The 22,811-nt window shown below is 44.9% G+C and overlaps 1 protein-coding gene across 1 annotated transcript in view; it reads left to right on the top strand.

Annotated features, from left to right (window-relative positions):
• Positions 1-22,811, top strand: part of LOC117454943 (growth factor receptor-bound protein 10-like) — a 63,578-nt gene that overhangs the window by 15,702 nt on the left and 25,065 nt on the right. Inside the window, exons 3-4 of the mRNA XM_034094240.1 lie at positions 7,320-7,497; positions 9,671-9,794. Of these exons, the coding sequence (XP_033950131.1) occupies positions 7,320-7,497; positions 9,671-9,794 (302 nt within the window). The remainder of the gene's footprint in view (positions 1-7,319; positions 7,498-9,670; positions 9,795-22,811) is intronic.

Here is a 22,811-nt window from a genome sequence, read left to right as displayed (position 1 = left end):
TCTGGTGAGACATCTCACTACATGTTACTCTGAGCCCTGGGGTTACGTAAGTAACCTATAGTTCTCATTCATAACACTCCGTTCGATGTCTCACTATGGGATATTGTAGCTCCCGTATTGCCAGACGAGCTTATCTCGAAAATCACCGATCAACCAGAATTGAACAGGTAGAGTCCTGACTCAACAAGGTGCCCAGCACTGCTCGGGCCACGCTTGGAGCAGAGACGTCTAGCCTGTAAAAGCGGACAAAAGTGAGCGGCGAGGACCAGCTTGACCGCTGCACAGATGTCTTGGATGGAAACACCCTTGAACAAAGCCCAGGATGTAGTCAGGCCCCGAGTCGAGTGAGCCCGCAGACCCGAAGGTGCTTGCAAATTCTGACTCGTATAGGCCAAAGCAATCGCCTCCACGATCCAGTGGGAGAGCCGTTGCTTAGTAACAGGCTTGCCCTTGTGAGGGTTAGCCCAGGACACGAAGAGTTGGTCATTAAGACGAAGCTCCTTTGATCTGTCCATATATGTGTGTAAAGCCCGGACTGGACACAACAGATCTTGCTGCTGCTCCCCGGAGGAAACCAGCTGCGGAGGAAATGCCTCAATGTCCATTGGGGTACACGAACCAACCACCTTTGGTGTAAAGGCAGGGTTGGGCTTCAACAACACTCTCATTTGCCCTGGGGCGAACTGAGTGCATGAGGGATGTACAGTGCATGGATATCGCTGACCCGCTTGGCGGATGCCAGGGCCAGTAACAGCACTGTCTTGAGTGACAGATGTTTCATGTCCGCTCCTTCCAGGGGTTCAAATGGGGTCATTCTGAGCCCATTTAAAACCACTGCCAGGTCCCATAAGGGCACCAGCGACCTGGAGACAGGGAGGAGCCTGCGCGCTCCCTTCATAAAACGGCAAACCAAAGGATGTTGGCTAGCCGTCTTACCCTCAAAGCCCACATGGCATGCAGCAATAGCAGCCAGGTACACCTTGATCGTGGAGAAAGCTCTGTGTTTATCGATCAAGTCCTGTAGGAATGATAAAATCACCCCGACAGGACATTGAAAAGAGATGTGTCCTTCTTGAAGGCACCACTCCTCAAACACCCTCCACTTACAAAGAGACCTGGTGGAGGAAGCTCTCGCACTCTGAATAGTGTTTATCACCTTCTGAGGGAGTCCCACTGTATTCAGATTGTACCACTCACGGGTCAGGCCCATAGTGCCTCGCGCTCTGGGCGTGGGTGAAGGGTCGCCCCCCCCCGCCTGAGACAATCTGTCTCTGCGTGGTGGGGGCTGCCATGGCTGCCCGCACAACAGCTGACATATCTCCGCCAGCCCGTATGTTGTGGGCTAGGGCGGAACCATCAGGATAAGTGTGTGGCGTTGCTCTTTCACTCTGGCCAGAGTTGGGGGGTAACAGAGCCAGGGGTGGGAACCCGTACAGAGGACCCGGAGGTCGATCGTGTACGAGTGCGTCCCCGCCTAACAGTGCGTTTAAATCGTGCATTAAAGAGAACAGCTGTCATTGAGCCTTAGCTTTACCTTTTGTCTTTATGCGAACAGATTTTACACGGCTCTGCCGTAACGCACCCACAGCGGACTCCCGATCCTTGGATGAGGAGTCCAGTCTGCATAGAGTGGTGCACCTCTGGACAGTAGTTCTGTCCCGAGGTGCATCACTCCCGGTACCTGTGTCGCTCTCAGAGAGAGGAGACGTCTGCCGCTCCAAGGGATCAGTTTGTGTGCCAGTGTGTGTGACTGGAGACAACGCAGCCTCCCTTGGCGGTTCATACACGATATCGTGTTGTCTGTCCTCACGAGGACGTGATGTCCTCTGAGAGAAGGCAGGAAGCGTTTTAGGGTGGGGACGACCGCTAGAAGCTCCGGGTAATTTGTCCGTGTAATCTGACTCTGCTCTGCGGGCATTATAGATAAAACCCTTCTTTCTAGGAGAGAGAGAACCCCTCTCTCCAGAATATGGGTCGACTCTCTCTGGGCTTGTGAAAACAGATAAAGTATAACTGTTTTGAGAAGCCCAGGCAGATGTCGTGAGTATCTCCTGCTGTATGCTCCTTATAGCCAGCTGAGATGTCACGCTTACAACCCCAGCCGGCACTGCGCATGCGCGTGACGGTGGTGCCCTCGCTCCAGGCTTTTCAGCCTGGGCCGATGACATGAAGGTGTCCTCTTCTTGTTCATCTGACTCGGACAGGAGGAACGCCAGGGCGTTCTCCTCTTCGTCCTCCTCATAATCCAACTCGAGGACATCCTCCGCGGGTGAGACCATGGTGAGGTCTAACCGGGAGCCCCAGCTTGGTAAAGCGCGGGAATCCGTTCCCACGTGTCTTGTCGTCACCGGGTCCCGGCCTGCCAGGGCGCGGGATTCTGGTGCTGAGGCCATCGTGGATAATGAGCCCCAGACCGACACGGAGAGGGGTTCGCTCTCTGTGGCGGACGCCCCCGTGTCTTGACTGCCGGCCGGCGGGTCCATGGACATGGGGGGGGGGCCTTTGTTCCGACAGGCTAGCTTGTCTTGCTAACCGTCGGCGGAGGCTCTTGACGGTGAAGCGGACACAATGTCCGCATGAGCCGGGGTTGTCGATAGCGCCTCAGGCGTGTTCCAGCCCGAGGCAGGACGAACAGACCCGGTGTGTGTCTGTGCCCGAGATCTTCAACCCGCAGCCGCAGAGTCGAGCCACCGAGTCGAGCCACCGAGTCGAGCCACCGAGTCTCTGACTCCTCTGGTGTGAGGGAGAGGGGCGTCCATCTTTGTCGCCTCGTGGCGTGGAGAGGGCCCGCTCTCGACAGGTGGGACGGGAAAAAAGGTATTACCACCTTGTCCTTAATCCGGAGAAAAAAGGACGGTGTGGGTCTTTTATTCCCGGAGAATACTGACTGGTGTGGCAGTATGCTCCTCTTTTAATCCTTTTCCCCTCCGTGGGGAAGAGAAAATAAAAACTTCCTCGCTGCCGTGGTGTCGGTAGAGAGGGTGCGAGCTAGCAACAGGTGTGCTGCTAGCTTGAAAAAATCGGACCTACCTTACTTTCTCGTGTAGAGAAGGGCGAGGTTGATTTTAAATACTAACGGCGTTAGTACTACCCTCTTCCTGCGAAGCAGAAGGAGTAGCCGGCGAGCGCCCGTCGACCAAAATGGGTATTTGGGTTCAGTCTGTGGACAGTGAAGCTTTCCCGGCTACTGTAGAGATGTGCTCTGAAGCGAGAAGAGGTGTTTGAATGACGCATGCGTTGTGGCGCAAGCTACTTATAGGGGGTGATTTCCCCGACGCTGACGTCAAGATCACCAGCCAATCAGGATTGGCGTAATGAGATTGATGCTTCTGTTTGCTCCGCGGTGAGGCGCATCCCATAGTGAGACATCGAACGGAGTGTTATGAATGAGAACAGGTGTACTGATAATTTCACAGCATGTGGTATACTGTTTATTTGTTGTAGTTTTTCATTAGTTAATTGCACTGGTTGTCTTAAAAATGTTTAATAATTACTGCATTTTAAATACCAATTTTTTGAAATGTAATCTGGGTTGATTATATTTACTTGCGTTTTATTATCTGATTACCTAAACCCAATTACTTAGAAGACGCTATATCGCAGCTTTACATAACAACCATCCCGGCTGTCCTCATATCCTCTCTTGTTCTTTTCCAACTGTGTGTCCCCTCCGTGCCCCCAACCCATGTCCCACTCATGAACCCCAGCATCACATGACCTTGTGTCCCACTGTCCTTTCTGTTTGTGTGTGTGTGTGCCTGTGTGTGTGTGTGTGTGTGTGTGTCAGTCATACATAGTGCTGCGTACCTGGACTCACATTCAGGTTCAGGTCCGGACTCAAGTCCAGAGGTTCAGGTTCAGGTCCGGACTTATAAGTCCGGACCTGAACCCATGGCTTGTGTCAAGTGGTGTGAGTAACTAAAGTGAACTTATTGTGAGCTAATTATCAATTGAAAATTAACTCATAATCAACTCAAATTCAAACTCATCAGGTTTATTGTGCTCCCTTCCAACTTGTGTCTACATTTCTCTACAAAGTACAAATGTGCCACTTAGTCTACAAATGACTTATGACAGCAACTACAGTGAACTACTACAAAGTTCAAACATTTATTTCATTTACCAAACTAAAGTAACCAAACAGTCCCTGAGCTGACTGAGCCTAAATCCCTAAAACGTTGCTGAAAGGTAGAGTGTAGAGTAGACTATACGCATCACACTGTTACACACCTAATATACAGTATAGGCTACACTCTAGTGACTGTACAGTCAGAGTGTACTGTACTGTCTGTGCACCATGTATTTTCTACAACTCTACAATACATACTGTTAGAAATTAAAATCAATGTTGATATGGCGTAATTTTGAATTAAAAACACTAATTTAAATCACTTTTAGTCTGAAAAAACCGAAAGTTCACACTATTAACTTAAAACTTTTATTCTGAAAATTCTTCACTTCCGGTTAGCATTAGCATGTGGCGAAATTCTACGTTTTCAAACCGTAAATCGAAGGTGAAATGACATGTGATGTTGTACACTGAGCACACTGGGGTTAGCACTCATTTATTGACGCTGAATAACGTTTATCAGGGAATGTTTAAATAACCACAGACACCAGAATATACGTAAGTGCTAGTTTTTTTGCGAGTCCAAGTACCGGTTCCTGACGTTCCGGTTTTAACCGGACTTGAACCGAAACTTTTTACAAGTCCAGTACCGGTTCGGCGTACCGGTACGCAGCACTAGTCATACATGCCTCTTTTTGCGATCAGAGTGCAGACAGGGCGACTCCCGCTGGTTCAGAGGATTCTTTTCCGCTTGGTAGGCTCAACGTGTAGGACGTACACTGTGTGCTCTTTCTTTGGATTCTGCTGTATAATTACATGCCCATGCTCATCAGCCACACATAGCGTATGGTGTCCAGGCCTCTGTGTGCATGCGTGCGTGTTTGCGTGTGTTTGTTTTGGTGTCCTACTTTGTCCTGATCACTTGGCCACCATATATGCCATGGACGGGCTGGTGAACGTTCCCCGCGTGCTGTAATTTCTTCCTGCAGGAATGTCAGGAATTCTGTGTGTGGTGTTGAGTTGGGACGCACATAGGACTAAAGGGCTTTGTATACACACATACAGAAACACATTGAGACATAGCACACTTGTGAGGACACTTAATGGAAATGTGGCACTTATTCTGGCCTTTACCTAAGATTTATATTCCCTTATCCCTACTAGATGGCCGTGCACATTGGCCTATAAGAAGTGTACATTTAGTAGCTTCTACAAGATTACTGATATAAAAAAAATAAAACAACATGTTTAACATTAATCAATCATAGTTAGTTACGTTGATACTATAATAAGAAAGAGGAAGATGAGTTGCATTTGTTTGTCTTTTTTTTTTTTTTACATTGCTATCAGTGTTCTGGAGGAAAATTGTCAGCATTAAATAAATACAATTATTCTTTAGGGTATAATATTTATATTTAAAGCTCAATCAAGAAGTTATCTGATTTGAGTTTCCTAAAAAACTCACTAATTCACTATTTAAAGGGGCCCCATTATGCTCATTTTCAGGTTCATATTTTTATTTATTGCCTCTACTGTGACATGCCTCCATGCTCTAATGTTCATAAAGGTCTTTATTTTTCTCCCACCAGCACCTCCTTTCACCCTCTGTCTGACACCAGAGCCCAGTCTGCTCTGATTGGTTAGCTGGCCGTGTAACCGCTGAGATCATGTCCCGCCCCTTAGCCTATCAAGTACAATGTGTTGGTGCGCTAGCCAATAGAAGCGCGAGTGTTACATAGTGATGTCAAAATGTTATGGAAGTAAACAATGGAGTCCAATGGAGGCGTTTCAGGCAGGGAGGTGGGGGGGAGTGTGTGGGAGAGAAACTCCCTCTGGAGGGGAACACAGGGATTTCATTTACATGCACAAGAATCCATAAACATCACAGGAAAGGGAAAATCTCAAAAAGCACAATAGGGCCTCTTTAAATCTATAAAAAAAAAATAGGTGTATGTTTTGAAAATGCATTTTTGAATGCCTAGGAAATTGTGAATAAAGAGTGCAGTCTGCAAGTTCATCTCCATTTGTCCCTGAAGGGCAATTGATTTCCAATCATTAAGTATTAGTCCTGGACTGACTTCAGTTAATTAGTAACAGTTCAGGTTGAAAGAAGAGCGCTGACTGGCCGACTTCTTGTCGACCGTCCTGCAAGAGCAGCTCCAGTGACCTCTCCACCTTGTTTTAGTTTGCTTCAGTCTCTGGGTGATTGTTTTCTCCAACTTCTTGTGCTTTAAAGACATCTCAGGCATTTGAATGACAGGTTTGACATAATCTGACCAATGGCAAAGCAGGCGGGTTAGTGTACTACACAGCCATTGGAAGACATCCAAGCCAAAGTGAAATCCAACACGAGGAGGAGTGATTCTTCACAACAAGGCTCGGCTTTGTGTTTCCTCTGATCTGGTGCTGGACGGTTCGGGACTACGATGTGCTTCTTGCAATGATTTGACGGTTTTAAATGACGACTAAAGCTGCTCGTGCTGTGGCATTGTCTCCGTGTGTACAGAAGGAGTGAGAAGTTTATCCCTCTATGGACCATAACGTTAATTTGTCCCCAAGACAGGATTATTTTAATGAATAGCATTCACTGTCTGTCTTGAGTACAGAAATACAGGAGATGTCTCATGTGTTTTGTATGTCGTGTGTTACCTTCATATTCGTGAAGACAACTGGGAGAAAACTTGAACAACTGTAACCATTCCTGCTCTTCTGTGTTATTCAATACACTTTGGAACAAACAGATTCAGCTTAATTTAATCCCATTTGCAGAGAGTTGTCACTACTGAATCTATGAGGGATGATTTCCAGTGACTATCAGCTGGTTGTAGAAGGTTTACATTTTTCAGAATCAGAATGAAGTTTATTATTATTTACAGTACATACAAGGAATTTGCTCTGGTGTATGATGGTGCAAACAAAATAAGAATACAGTATAAGTTTAAAGAGCAGGTCAAATATATAACAGAAAATATTGTTTAAAAACGATAGTGTTTACACCAAATTTAAATGTACAAAAGACACAAAGCAAATTGAAAAAACGAAAGAACTTTGTACAGTGAATATATGACAAACTGCAGTGTGTTGTATTTTAAAGTGGAGGGCTGTGCAGAAATGTGTGCAATGATGAAAATGAACATGGCTCAAAGTATCAAAACCCTGATCTAAATTCAAATCTGCTGCCTTGGAGTTTTTACTGTCACTAACGTCTCTCCTCTCCCGACCTGTGTGACCCCCCCACCCCTCCCCCCAGAAGACGATGTGGACCTGGAGCAGCTGGTGAACGACATGAACTCTTCCATGGAGAGTGTGTGCTCCACGCAGTCGGACACGGCGCTGCTCCTGAACAACAGCCACGCTCCCGCTCCACACCACCACATGCACCCTGCCTTCCCGCGTCACTCTCAGCCCATGCACATCCAGGCTGTCAGGTACACACACATTACCTTACCCCCACGATACTAGGAAAACAAACACGATACTTCACGATTACTGAAGAGGAACATGCTCAAGACCCTCTAGCGTACATTTGACCTGGGATGTAACTATCACTCTTTAATTTGAAGATTGACTGCTTCACAAAGGAGGGCTTCAATCTAACTTTAATAAATCACAGGACCCTGTATCTCCGATTTGATGGCAACAATTCATAATGCACTATTCAGGACATGATTGGGGTCAGAGATGATTGGTTGTTGGCCAGCCTCAATATGTTGTTGTGGTCGCCTGATTCATAGAGTCTCTTAAAAGGTTGCTCTACAGCAGGGGTCTCCAACACGTCGATCGCGAGCTACCGGTAGCTCGCGGGCAGCTTTTCAGTAGCTCGTCGCTCGATTATCGATTATAGCGTAGTAACGTTGCTTCTTGATTTTTCGGCCACAGCCGGACAATAACGTTTTTTTATTTTAGAATTCTTTCTGTCACACGAATATAAAATTGGTCGGTGACGCAGAGATCAAGGAACAGACGTGACAGCGGCTGGGCGACACCACACACGGAGCAGTCTGCTTTCTCCAGTAGCACCAGTCAGAACCAACAGCAGAATGACCCGCTCTGAATCAGGCCGTGTCGCTGCGGCTCAGAGACACAGGGAGGGATTTGTGTTTTTGAAAAACACTCGTTATCGTAATGTCAGGTTTTTGGTGGATTTAATCAAGTCTTGGATTGCAGAGTATGAATGTCCTCTTGCTATTTTCAGTTGATAAATACGCGTGGACAGTTTGTGAAGGCAGGAGGAAAGCTTCCGCGATCACCGTCTCCTCTCCGTTCCTCCAAGCCCCGCCCCCTCCTGAAAATAATGAGCGACAGGCTGACAGTGACCCGAAAGAAACTTTATTATTCACTTAATCACTGAAATATAATGAAGCTAACTTAATCTCATACATTCATGGGATTCATGTAACAGTAAGACAGAGAATGTAAGTGTGCACCCACATGCACTATTTTTGTTTTTATAATGCTGTTGTAAATACTCCTGTTGTGTTCAGACTCAAGTCATGTGTGTGATGCCACATTCAGTGTCCTTTTTTTAACAGAAGACCGTGGCTTGAAGCTGCAGCTAGACCGCAGAAGTATTAGTTTTTTGTTTTTGAGGATGGAAAAATGTCACACACAGATATAGGGAGGCTAGACCTATACAATTGATTAATTATGGTTTATAATTTCATGTCAACACGAAGAAGAAGAAAATATGGCTGCACTGTTCGGTGTCAATCCTGTGGAGATGGAGGTTATAAATCTCCAAAATCATGTTCAGCTTAAGTCTCAGCAAAACTCACAACATTTCTGGAGCCTTGTAGACTCAGACAACTATAAGAACATTCACCAAGCAGCACTGAACCTGTCTGCTTTATGTGGTTCATCCCTTTGTGAAGCAGCTTTTTCTGGCATGAATGAAATCAAAATACAGAACAAGACCGACTGATGAACATGTAAATGACTCTATTAGTGAACCTAAGTGGGTCCAGCATACACCTGTATGGTAGACTGACTCCATGCAGCGCCATTCATCTCACTGACTGTAAAAAAGAGTGAATGCACTTATTTTACACGTGCCATTGATGCTTGCAAGGTGGTGATTAAGGCGATGTATTTACTATGTGGGCCATACTAAGAAGTGAAAACATTGTATTTTTCTCTTGGACATGTATGTGAATCTTCAGTGATGTACTTACTATGTTGTCCATATTAATATGTTAGAAATTGTCGTTTTCTTGGACCTTGATGTGAAGTTAAGATTTTAGATAAGCTTTAGGTATTGCAATTTCACACAATAGTAGCTTAATTCAACTGATGAGTGCTATGTGAATAAATGTAAGCGATGCGATGCAAGTAGCTCTTGGGCACTTTCATTTTTTCAAAGTAGCTCTCAGGTGGAGAAAGGTTGGAGACCCCTGCTCTACAGTCTTTGAGCAGACTGTCAACTGATGGAGCAGTTTTGACTTTAACGCAGTAGACAAACACTTGTACCATGTAGTATTGCAATACTGTAGAACAGTCAAAATCACACAAGAATTTGTCTACTCGCCTTACAGACCTGAGGTGAACAGTGTTTTCATTCCCTCCAGCCGGCCATGACAGTAGTGTGTGTGTCTCCCTCTGCAGGTGCCTGCAGGAAGAGCATCGGCTGCGTCCAGCCTCCCTGCCCGCCATCCCCAACCCTTTCCCTGAGCTCTGCAGCCCTGCAGGCTCCCCCGTCCTCAGCCCCATACAGACCCCCAACAACCACGTAAGAACACCCTCTCACCTGCACAGACACACACAGGGCAGGTGTTTAGTGTTAGATTCATAATGCACTATTGTGTTAGAAGCTACCATTTATTGCTCTTGAAGGTAACAAAAAGGTAATCTACTACTTAATTTGTGAGTGTCATGGTAGGTTTTGGCCTCTTGATTGTGTTAGCTGTCCTTTTCTTGACCTGTATCCAAAGAAAGGATGTGTGTGTGTGCGTGTGCGTGAAAACCAGCTGACTAGCCTGTTATGTTCAGGTCAGAACAGCATGTGTTGACTTTGGCTGCGTTACGCCTTTCCTTCTATTACACAACAGCTCACCCTGGGTTATCTGACTGTGTGTGTGTGTTATTGTGGAAACATCATTATCAATCACATTCACAGGCCCGCACACACACATTCAGAGTGACAGACATGTTTTTCTGTGGACGGAGGTGAGCCATGTCTCCAGGATGCTGCAGACTTCCGTAGCGGAGCTGGGAATACGGATGGGAACGTCTGCAGGTCGGATCTCTCTGAACCTCCTGAACTCGTCTGCCGTCTCTGGCAAGACGGGCGCCCATTTCCGGTTCACACGCTTCAACCTTGGCTCCTAACGTCTCTTTCTGTATGTGTGTGTGCGTGTGTGTGCCTTCCCCTTCCTTCCCCCTGTAGATCCTCCTGTCCCAGGAATGTTCCATCCCTCTCCAAGACGTTTTCAGGATACCCACCCTAAACAAAAAGTTATTTTAGATGCTCACCCTTTTTTGCGCACTCACACACACACACACACACACACACACACACACACACACACACACACCACACACCACACACACACACACACACACACACACACACACACACACACACACACACACACATAGAAACATGGAGAGAAGGTCTGCTACTTACTTTTATTATTGTTAACTAACAGCAGAAAACACCCAAACGGCAGCCAAATCCAAAGATACTTCGTTTTGCAGCAGCTTAAATTTGTATTTCTTCCCATTTTAGCATAAATAATTGCTTACGATCATCAAAATAGTTTGCGATATTGTTTCTGTTAACCATCTAATCGTCGACTAGTCCTTGCAGCTCTTATGCACAGATGGCATTATTCAGTTCACACTGTGATAAGCCAGAGCATTATTTTAATGCATTAAGTTGACATGATCTCACGAGGTCTGGAGTCAGAGAGCAAGATTGCAGTTTGTACAAAAGATCTTTTGTGTGTGTTTGAGAGTGTAAGAGTTGACTAGATGTTGCATCATGTGTCTTTCTGATCTTCCTTTTGTCCAGTTTAGTACATTTAACTGTAGTCTTATGTATCCAATTGGAGAACTTGCTTTAGAGAAGAAATACATCTATTTTTTGTGTTAACTAGTGTATTTAGACGCAGTTTGGTATGTTTTTAAAGCTGATTTGCCTCCATTATATCCAGTACATTTTGCATTTGACATCAATGACTCACTTCAGCTATACATCTCAAATGATAAGTTTATGGCTCAGAGGTATGGCAGCATTTTGCTTCTACTTTACTGCATCATTTGTCATAGCATGTCACCAGGTTGGAGGAGGCAGGACATTCTTCAGGACTGCTTAATGGCACAAAAACAGGAAGATGGTTGCATTCTTCCAGCACAAACGGCGATAAAACGCTTGCTGGAAGGAGTCAAATCACATGGAAAAAAAATCCCTTCCAAAACTCCATCGTGTTTATCATCGTCAGCAAAGGAGAAAAACATTTCATCTGAACAAGCAGAGGAGGTGTCTGGGAAACTGATAAACATGTAGCTGGAGGTGATTTGGATCATGGGAAACGAAAAACCCCATTGTAAGGAAACATCTTCATTATCATTAAAGAGGCCCTATTATACTTTTGGGGGGTTTCCCTTTTCCTGTAGTGTGATTTATAGGTTGTCTGCAAAGACAACAATCCCCGAGCTCCACGAGGGAGTTTCTCCGAAGCACCCCCCCGACCTAAAACCCATTCGACACCTTTGTTTACTTCGAGACGGGACATATTTATATTTTAGCCGTTATCACAACAGAGCCAGCCAGCTAACCAATCAGAGCAGACTGGGCTCTGGTTTCAGACAGAGGGTGAAAAGAGGTGCTGCAGCACAGGCAGTATGAGAAAAATTAAGAGCTTTTTTAACATTAAAGTATGGAGACATGTCCCAGTAGAGACACTACTTGGTTGGTGATTGGCTGATGGTTACACAAGCCAAACAAATCGTTGTGACATCATAAAGTGGCCAAAATCTGATCAGCTCATTTTCAGAAGGGTTTTTATATAAATAGATCAGGACAAAAAGTGAGCGGATCTTTTTTCCTGAAACTTTCTGAATCTCTTGAGAAGGGACACATGTTTATGTAGAAAAGACAGGAAAAAGTGGATTTTGCATAATAGGTGACCTTTAACACTTAAAATGCCACATGGAATAAGTGTAGTGGCATGTTCTAGGGGTGGCCTTGTTGGCATTGCAAGGTTATTGTTTTCAATATGTTTTTCCATTGTTTGACAAAAAGATACCAAGAAAGATTACTGGCTGTATTTTCCTAGAACTTGGTGGAAGGGTGTGTCGAGGAATAGCTCATTACATTTTGGAGCAGATCGGAATCATGGGACAACGTTATTTTTCTTATTTCGTTAAAATTGCGCAATATGGCATTTGGCCTTGGCGAAGGTCTCCGCTTGATGTGTGTCCTTTCATTTAACAATGTTTTCATGAATGTGACACATCTTCCTAAACCAGCCCCAGTATTAAATGACCTCCTTTTGCTAGATGTGTGTGGAACCATGGTCTACTTTAATCCTTTCTAATGCTATGTCCAGTCTTCGGCTGATTTAATGAAACCTTGGCCGATCAAATCACTTAGGTTCAGCAAGATCAGCGACCATGACTTCAGCTCTAGACATCAGGGCCCCTGTTTGCATGCTATCTTGTGTAATGTCATATGATAGCTTACAGAAAGGCTAGTGAAGGATGTGAAGACGTGGATGCATATGCAGGTCAGTAATGTTGTCTGAAGAGCACTGAGGACGACTTGCTTATACAACAATGCAGACTTGCAGTGCGTTGGTCTACAGACATAGTTGCATCGTATTTGCATTGGCATGGTTTTATCATAGGATCTCTCTCCCTCCAGCTGCAGAGATGGAATCTGGACATTCTTCACTAAGCTTCAGTCTTTCTCTCAGCTTATATCATGAGCCATTCAAATGTTGTATGTGCGTGACCTGACAGGTTTATGGCCTGCGTTGTGTTTGGTATTATAAATGGATTTGTTCTCAGGACATCATGGACAGATATAGCATGATGATGCATTCTTATCAGAATAATCAGCGCAATGGATATCTCATTTGCTTCTTTACATGGGGTCTTGTAGCTGCTAATGCCATATCTTATTCGGTTGTCTGACTGAATTCTGATAGCTTTCCCACGCAAGTTGTAGCCATCTTGCACCATACAGTTCAGTCATGTAACCATGGCTTTCGCAAGGATTTTGTCAGGTCCTGTGTGTCATCGCTTGGGGAATGGATTTGCTTTGGCGTGGTGACTGCGGCTGTATCGCAACGGCTGCTTTCATTTGGGGCCAAAGACGCGGCATAGCGAACATCAGAGATGGAAGGAAGGTCCGAAGCAAAAGGCTCGGGTTCAAGCCCCCCGTGTTGGCGAGCATCCACCCCGAAGTAGCTTTGAGCAAGACCCTGAACCTCTTCCAGCTCACTGCTCTTAAAATGACCCTGACCTCTGAACTCCCTGTGGAAAAGACAAGAGAGAAAAATGGGTTTTAATGAAAAAAAGGGATGTGAAAGAGTCAGTTTCTCAGGGTTTGTTTTCAGTGTGAGGTCATTGAAATATTGTGAAATTGAACAAGAAATTACAGTCTGATCATTTTGGGTGAGTTTAGGGACAGAAATGTCGGCCTATTAGATTGGTCAAAGTGGTTTTGATTTGACTGTACTATGTATAATGCGGGTTAAAGTTGTCGCGTATTGCTTTTATAAATCCATTCCTACAGAATATATGCTCTTGCAGTGTTATAAAAACGAGTCACACAGTGTTTAGGACTCATACCCCCCCTCTGTCTGTGGTCAGCTGATGAAGTTCTGCACGCAATGGTCTGCTGACCCACTGCATCAGATCAGGTGTGTGTGTGTGTGTGTGTACACGCTCACATGCTCACACACACATGCTCGCTCACTCATAATGTTTGAATGCACTGTCTGAGGATTACATGTGGTGTCAAAACTGTCAAACTAAAATGTTAAGCTAGTTTCAGTTTTTAAAACAAATCAAAATGCAACCAGAAAAGGATAATCAGTGAACAATGTTCATGTTAACTCTACTTCTCACAGTTTGAGAGCCAGACATTCTTAATTTTTGTATTTAATTGCAAGACTGATGAGACCACTTTAAATTAGGATTTTGACTTGGACAAAACATATTGAAGAGGAAGTTAGACATCCTTTATTACTTAGGACTTTCTCCAATAGGATCAATGATAATGAATCCTGTATATGAAAATGCTACTTTCATTGTAATATCCGCCAGGATAAATGTGATTTATCTTGTTTATGTTGATAGATTGCACTATGATGACCAATGACTTTTGCAGTTAAACTGGGAATCAGTTGTAGGCTTTCTGTCTGACTGTGTACACATGTATCTGTGTGTGTGTTTGAGAGAGACAGTGTTGGGTCGTGAGGAGGTGGGGAGGTGAGCCACTCAGTGAGGCTTTGTGGTGGCACTCCAGTGAGGTGAAATTGAGTTTGGCCTGTCTGCAGAGCTAATCAGCTCTGTCTGGCCTGAAACCCGATCACTCACAGACATGAAAGACGAACCCATGCTGAAATAGACCAGGGTGGGAAGTGACCGCCGACCAGCATGCAGATGCGGACGTTGCTGATGTGTGTGTTAGTCTACAAGGGAGGCCTCCACCAGACAGACAGTTGCTAGCTGCTGGTATCAGGAGTTCCAGCATTGCATTATAATCACAAGCCATACAAATGTTATGACATCATAAAGTGGCCAAAATCTGATCAGCTCATTTTCAGACAGGTTTTTATATAAATGGATCAGGACAAAAAGTGAGATGGTCTTGGTTCCTGAAACTTTCAGAATCTCTTTACGCAGAGGGGACACATGTTTATGTATAAAAGACATGAACAACATACATTTTCACTCTTACACACATACATTCTCCTTTTACATACATACATTTACACTCACACATTCATACATGTTGCTCTCATATTATCATATTTCAATGCACACATTCATATATTGTCACTCACACATTCATGCATTTTGTTCTCATACTCATATATTTTAATGCTCATATTTATACATTTTGCTCTCATGCACATTCATTCAATGTTTACATTTAATATTATAAATAATATATGCATGTCTGAAGACAATGTATGTATGCAAGAGACGAATGCATGTATGTGTGAGAGAAAGTATAGTGGAAACGGAAGGAGTATGGTGGAAACGGAAGGAGTATGGTTGAAACGGAAGGCAGGTCATTATCGCTCTGTGATTGGTTCAGAATGTCGAGCGGGGCGGGCTCATGTTCAGAACTTCGGATTCAAATCAACATGATGGAGGGAGATGAATCCGTGTATCTACGGACCATTTGTTTTTCTTTATTAAAAAAGTCAACGGAAGAGCGTCTGAGAGGCGATTTTGCCCTTTTGCTTTTTACCTTACTAAATGGCAGTGACGTGCGGTGAGGTTCATGGCTGGTGAGGCACTGACTCTTTCAGAGTCAGATTTACAAATATTATATTTTGACCGTAATCGAAATATTCGGTTATTTTCAAAAGCTTTTTTAGTCTGATGCTTCGATTCATTTTAAACAGACTGTTCAACAAAAGGATACCCAAAATCTAAATATTGGATTGTTCTTTCTTAGTAAGATCCCATTTTCATTACAATTGGGGTCTTACCTTGACTTGAAGATGAAGTCCATGCTATCCTTCTGGACAACAATCTCCATTACATTTTTGTAAAAGTCCTCCTTATCTTCCTCTAGTTTCAAAAGTCTAGTTTGTTGTTTGCGTCTACCGTCTCTGTGTAGAATAACAGTAGCAACAAGAACCTGTGGGCTCATGTGCGCCCCCTTCAGTGCGGCACAGGTTATGGCTGCCTCCCCTGGTGCTTTTTTCATTGCCTGCCGTTGTATGATGAGACCAGCGAGCCTAAATATCATATGTGAAATAAGTTATTTAGAGACTATGGATGGCGAGGATAAATGTAATAAAGGGATCTACAAACATTACATTGGTGACATACAGTGAGATGGTGCAGACATGCGCTTAGGGCCCGCTTTCCAGCCAGTTTCTGTGGGGTGACGCATTCTGAGGTGAGGCAGAGCTCATCTGTGCCTCACCTCATGGGTTTACGAGAGGCAGAGCTCGTCCCTGCCTCACTTCTCATCGCTACGGCGGAGCTCGGCAAATGTGCTGATTTTGACTATAAAAAGCGATTGGAATCATACATAAATCACATTTACAACACAGATCAGTGGAGACATTTTATTATTATTACTATTTAGTTTTTCTTTAGTTGTTTTTCCGTTACATTGGAGTATGACAGGTGAGGCTCTGCCTCCCCTGACTGCATGTCGCTGCTAAATGGTCTAATGGTCATTGTAGGGAGGGGGGAGGGTTCGCGAAACTCGCGGAAGTGATTTCAAAACAAAAAGCACTCGCTTTGCTTGGAGCGCTGATATTATAAATAAGGGGAATTTAGCGATCACAAAGAACACGGCCAAGACACACATTGAGCCCAGAAAATGAATGTTATTAAGGGCTGTAAATATGATAAGCCTGTGTCTAAAATGGACAACATTGTTAGGAGATTTAAAAAAAACAAAAAAAAAAGATTCAACTTATTGTCATTACACAGTAGCTACAGCTACCATGTAACGAAACGGTTTCTCTGCATTTGACCCATCCTAGTGTTAGGAGCAGTGGGCAGCCATTACGTACGGCGCCCGGGCAGCAGTGTAGGGAACGGTGCCTTGCTCAGGGACACCTCGGTAGCACTTGGTCTTTCCGGGACTTGAACTGGTGACCTTCCAGTTGCCAAGCCAAGTCCCTATGGACTTCGCCACCACCGCCCATTTAAACTATACAGCGGTTCTGCACTACGGTCACCTCAGCCGTCTCGAGTTTTTTTTCAAATCAGCAGCTCTTCATTTTTTCCCCTGCTATATGTGATGATCGATACACATATTTGTTACCACAAGTTCTCAATAAAGGTGACACTGTTGGTTCAACAGTGTTGGACTCGGTACTACTTGGACTAGTACCACAAGTAAAATCAAGTACTTTTACTGTGTACTTTTTGAGTAATCCTTTGTCAAACTCCACCCATGAGTACAATAATGCATGTTTTCTGCCATCTTTGATGAGAGATAAAAGGATTTGTTGTACTCATGGGTGGAGTTTGACAGTTTAAACCTCTTGGTCAAGTGGGCCTGACCCTGCCGCAGATTATTGTGTTTGACCTCCGACCCCGTACATACTGTGCTTCTCGTGTGTGTATGTCTTTGTTTATAGGCATGCATGCAGGTGTCTTTCCATGACCTTTCAATCCAATATGCTGCAGCTCCGAGCCCTATTTACGTGCGTGTGTGTGTGTGTGTGTGTGTGTGTGTGTGTGTGTGTGTGTGTGTGTGTGTGTGTGTGTGTGTGTGTGTGTGTGTGTGTGTGTGTGTGTGTGTGTGTGTGTGTCGCTCTAAGCTAAGCAGTATGGAGTCCAATAACCCGGTACATTTCCACCCCTCACCCGCTTTTTCTGGTGGAGAAGAAAAAATAGGAAAGTGGGGGAGGGGAAACAGAGGAGGTGGGGGGGGGGGACCTAGCCAAGGTGAGTAACATTTCGTCATATAAAGATAAAACCTGGAAGAAAAAAAGGGAGGACCTTGAGTGTACGAACAATTGTCGGAAAGTATGAAAAATTATGGAAATTGGAAAGAAATGGGAGAATAAATGGAAGGAAAGTGAGCCTGTTATCTCCCCCTGCTCCCACCCTCCTTTCACATGTGCTCATCTCACACAGGAACAAGCATTATACACACACACACACACACACACACACACACACACACACACACACACACACACACACACACACACACACACACACACACACACACACACACACACACAGAGTTATGCTACAACCCAAATGGTCGCGAAACGGCATCGTTATACTGGAGGCAAAAGTTGAGGAGTATAATCAAAAAAGAAAACCTTTACTGGAGCTGCTTTCAGAATTGTGTGTGTGTGTGTGTGTGTGTGTGTGTGTGTGTGTGTGTGTGTGTGTGTGTGTGTGTGTGTGTGTGTGTGTGTGTGTGTGTGTGTGTGTGTGTGTGTGTGTGTGTGTGTGTGTGGCTCACAGTCTCCATGCACACTGTATTAGGGGCCAGCTGGGTTGGCCTGCTCGCTACACATGAGCCTTATTATGACTCAGGATTGCATTACTGACATTCTTCCATAGCTCTTTCTCTATTCCTCCCTCCCTTCTTTTTCTTTATCTCCCTCCCTCTATATCTCCCTCTTTTGGCAGTGCAGATTTGCTGAGCAACCACCTCCCCCCCTCCCTCCCTCCCTTCCTCCCTACCCCTCCCTTGACCCCCTCAGTAAAGCCCAAACGCCCGACACGTGATCCCTTACGGCTTCAGGTCGAATCACCCCACCGTTTTTTCAGCTTTGCAAAACCTCGAAGACGCCAGAGTGCGTAACACATGTTGCCCTGGTCCTAACACTCTCGTATAGTATTTCACATACATCTGAGTAGGAGGAGGAGGAGGAGGAGGAGAAGAAGGAGGAGGAGGAGGAGGAGGAGGATAAGAGAAGGGGGTAGAAAATTAAAACCGTTGGGCAGCTCAAAGAAAATGTCATTGGATGCATTAGAATAAGAGATGTATGTGTTTTCAGTGATTGGCTTAGTAGTTTGAGCTTGTTTCCCTCTATCCGTGTGTGTGTGTGGGTGTGTGCATGCGTGCGTGTGTGTGTGGGCGTGTTTTAGGGAGAGGGACTGTTACTTTTGGGTCGGTAAAAGGAGCTGGCGATGATCTTTTTTCGGGAGCGATGGAGGATTTGAACGCCGCTCTGAAGATAAGAGTGTAAAGTATGTGACAGGTAGAAGCTCACCGTTTTAAAAAATCCCACACTGGGTTAATCCAGTGTGAGGAGGAGGGGGAGGAAGCAGGAGGAGGAGGAAGCGAGGGAGGGAGGGAGGGAGGAGAGGAACGGCGGCTCATACCACTCCTCGCATCTCAGGCTTTCTGCTGCCCAGCACGAGAAGAAGGGGCAGGCTGACTCTCTTTCGCTCTGTCTCTCTTTCAGTCTTCCTCTGTCACTTCCTCCTCCCCCCCTCTTCTTCCCTCTTACCTCTCTCTTTGCCAATCTGTCCCTCCCTCCCTCTCTTCCTGACTTCCTTTCATCCCCTCCTCCTCCTCCTCCTCCCTCTTCCTCCTCTTCTTCACTCCTCTCCCTCTCTCTCTCGTCTCTCTGTGTCACTGGAGAGCGTCTCGTGTGAAAATGCCATCCTGCTCTCCAGACTGTTGCCTCTTTCAGGCTGTGGAGGTAAGAGACTTCTGTGTGTGTGTGTTTGTGTGTGTGTGTTGTGTGTGTGTGTGTGGTGTGTGTTCCTTCTTTCCGGATGTCTGCCAGGGAAGCTGTGAGTGTGTGTGTGGTGTAGGCGTATCAGTTTTGCAGCGATGAGGAGCTTTTTCTTCCCCTCTCAGTGTTTCTAAAACTTTCTTCAAACAAAAACTCAGGCGGTCATGAAATCACTTTTTTATAACGGGGGCGTGAGTGCAGAGAGGAGGGAGTCTTCGGGCTTTGCAGAGCGCTGTGACGTTGTTCTGGTTAATTCAGACTCTGTCTTCGCGACGCCGCGCTGGTGTTAAGTGTCATTTCGAGGCATCGCTGCTGTCGTTTCTTCTCTTTTTTGTGTGCTGTTTTGTGCGTTTCCACTTCGTGCTACCATTGTTCGATTTAATTTTTTCCGTACATCCCCCTTCCCCCCTTTCCCCTCCGGCCCTCGCCCATCACTAAGCTTTGTGTCTTGTTTCATGTCAATTTCAACAGTTGTTCCCTGGTGGTTTTGTGTGAAGTGCAGGGCCGCAGGATCCCTGCTGTGGACTGAATATGTTGAGTATGTGGGTGTGTGAGGATACATGCACTAACATACACACACACGACTTCTCTGTGATATGTGGAAGATGATATTAGTCGTCTTTGCGTTTTTGTAGCCACTTTCTCATGTTCATTTGATCATATTTACGTGTGTGTTGCATGTGGGATCTCTCTCTGTGTGTGTGCGTGTGCGTGTGTGTGTGTGTGTGAATCTACTCATACAGTGGTGTGAAGCAGCTGGTCGGTGGTTATCTGTGCAGCAACACACTCGGTGAAGACGAAAATTACACCCGATTTTAAATGTCGCTTGTTGCAGAAATGGTTTAAAATGGCGCAACAATGGGAGGTACTCTGGCTTTGAATCATACCCGCTTGCTGCTCCCAGCCGTGACATCTTTAGGGACACACGGCAACATGTGTAAACACACAGCGTTACTTCGCTGTCCGTGTGTGAATACGTGTTTTTTTCTACTTTTCACATTGTGGATATTCTCGCATGTGACAGAAAACGTGTTGTTGTGGGTTTACATGTGTGTTTGGTGGATGTGCGTGTGAGTCCGTTGGTTGAGATGTGGACAAACTGAGAGCACAGGGGCAGACCTTTTCCTGGACGTCATCTTCCTTTTTTTTTTAAGCGGCTCTCATGTTGGAGGGATAGAGTAATGTGAACAGGACTTTTTTTTTTTCTTTCTAAGAGTGGACACAGCACCTGGTTATGGAGGTAAATGTCCCCGTTGATGTGTTACATTTTGTCGTTTTCTCTGTGGATTCTAATTTTCCAAATGTGGCTCGGGACATGTCGTGCTTTTTGGACTGTTTTAGACTTTCTTATATGACCCACATGCTTTTTATTCACATATAGCCTCACCGTTATCCTCATTTGTCTCTCAGATAGTGAAGGTGTGGAGCGAGGATGGGGCCGGTAAAGTGGTGGAGATCCCGGCAGACATGACGTCCAGAGATGTGTGCCAGCTCCTGGTCTACAAGAGCCACTGTGTGGACGACAACGCTTGGACACTGGTGGAGCACCACCCATCTTGGGCCTTGGTAAGGGGGGTGTGTGTGTGTGTGTGTGTGTGTGTGTGTTGTGTGTGTGGGTGTGTGTGGCGCGTGTGTGGGTGTGTGTGTGGCCTAGCATTACTATACTTGTGGGAAACCTACATCTGTACATAGACATGTGGGGACTCGCCTCCCTTACGGGGACAAAATGGAGGAATCATTCATTTTAGGGTGAAGACTTGGTTAGGTTTAGGATTAGGGTAAGGTAGGTTAGGGTTGGCATGTGTTGGTTATGGTTAAGGTGAGGATACATCTCCAGGAAATGCATGTAAGTCAATGTAATGTCCCCTGAAGTGGTGGGTGTGTGTGGTGTGTGGTGTGTGTGGGTGTGTGGTGTGTGGTTGTGTGTGTGTGTGTGTGTGTGGTGTGTGGTGTGGTGTGTGTGTGTTGTGTGTGTGTGATGTGTGTGTGTGGAGTTCCAGCATTGCATTATAATCACAAGCCATACAAATGTTATGACATCATAAAGTGGCCAAAATCTGATCAGCTCATTTTCAGACAGGTTTTTATATAAATGGATCAGGACAAAAAGTGAGATGGTCTTGGTTCCTGAAACTTTCAGAATCTTTACGCAGAGGGGACACATGTTTATGTATAAAAGACATGAACAACATACATTTTCACTCTTACACACATACATTCTCCTTTTACATACATACATTTACACTCACACATTCATACATGTTGCTCTCATATTATCATATTTCAATGCACATTCATATATTGTCACTCACACATTCATGCATTTTGCTCTCACATTCATATATTTTAACGCTCATATTTATACATTTCGCTCTCATGCTCATTCATTCAATGTTTACATTTAATATTCTAAATAATATATGCATGTCTGAAGACAATGTATGTATGCAAGAGAAGAATGCATGTATGTGTGAGAGAAAGTATAGTGGAAATGGAAGGAGTATGGTGGAAACGGAAGGCGTATGGTTGAAACGGAAGGCAGGTCATTATCGCTCTGTGATTGGTTCAGAATGTCGAGCGGGGCGGGCTCATGTTCAGAACTTCGGATTCAAATCAACATGATGGAGGGAGATGAATCCGTGTATCTACGACCATTTGTTTTTCTTTATTAAAAAAGTCAACGGAAGAGCGTCTGAGAGGCGATTTTGCCCTTTTGTTTTTACCTTACTAAATGGCAGTTGACGTGCTGTTGAGGTTCATGGCTGGTGAGGCACTGACTCTTTCAGAGTCAGATTTTACAATATTATATTTTGACCGTAATCGAAATATTCGGTTATTTCAAAAGCTTTTTTAGTCTGATGCTTCGATTCATTTTAAACAGACTGTTCAACAAAAGGATACCCAAAATCTAAATATTGGATTGTTCTTTCTTAGTAAGAATCCCATTTTCATTACAATTGGGGTCTTACCTTGACTTGAAGATGAAGTCCATGCCTATCCTTCTGGACAACAATCTCCATTACATTTTTGTAAAAGTCCTCCTTATCTTCCTCTAGTTTCAAAAGTCTAGTTTGTTGTTTTGCGTCTACCGTCTCTGTTGTAGAATAACAGTAGCCAACAAGAACCTGTGGGCTCATGTGCGCCCCCTTCAGTGCGGCACAGGTTATGGCTGCCTCCCCTGGTGCTTTTTCCATGGCCTGCCGTTGTATGATGAGACCAGCGAGCCTAAATATCATATGTGACAATAAGTTATTTAGAGACTATGGATGGCGAGGATAAATGTAATAAAGGGATCTACAAACATTACATTGGTGACATACAGTGAGAGTGTTGCAGGACATGCGCTTAGGGCCCGCTTTCCAGCCAGTTTCTGTGGGGTGACG

The sequence above is a fragment of the Pseudochaenichthys georgianus genome, chromosome 11 (assembly GCF_902827115.2).
Source record: "Pseudochaenichthys georgianus chromosome 11, fPseGeo1.2, whole genome shotgun sequence".
NCBI classification, from domain to species: Eukaryota; Metazoa; Chordata; class Actinopteri; order Perciformes; family Channichthyidae; genus Pseudochaenichthys; species Pseudochaenichthys georgianus.
Note: the sequence above shows the minus strand (reverse complement) of the source record. Positions and strands in the feature narration are given on the sequence as shown.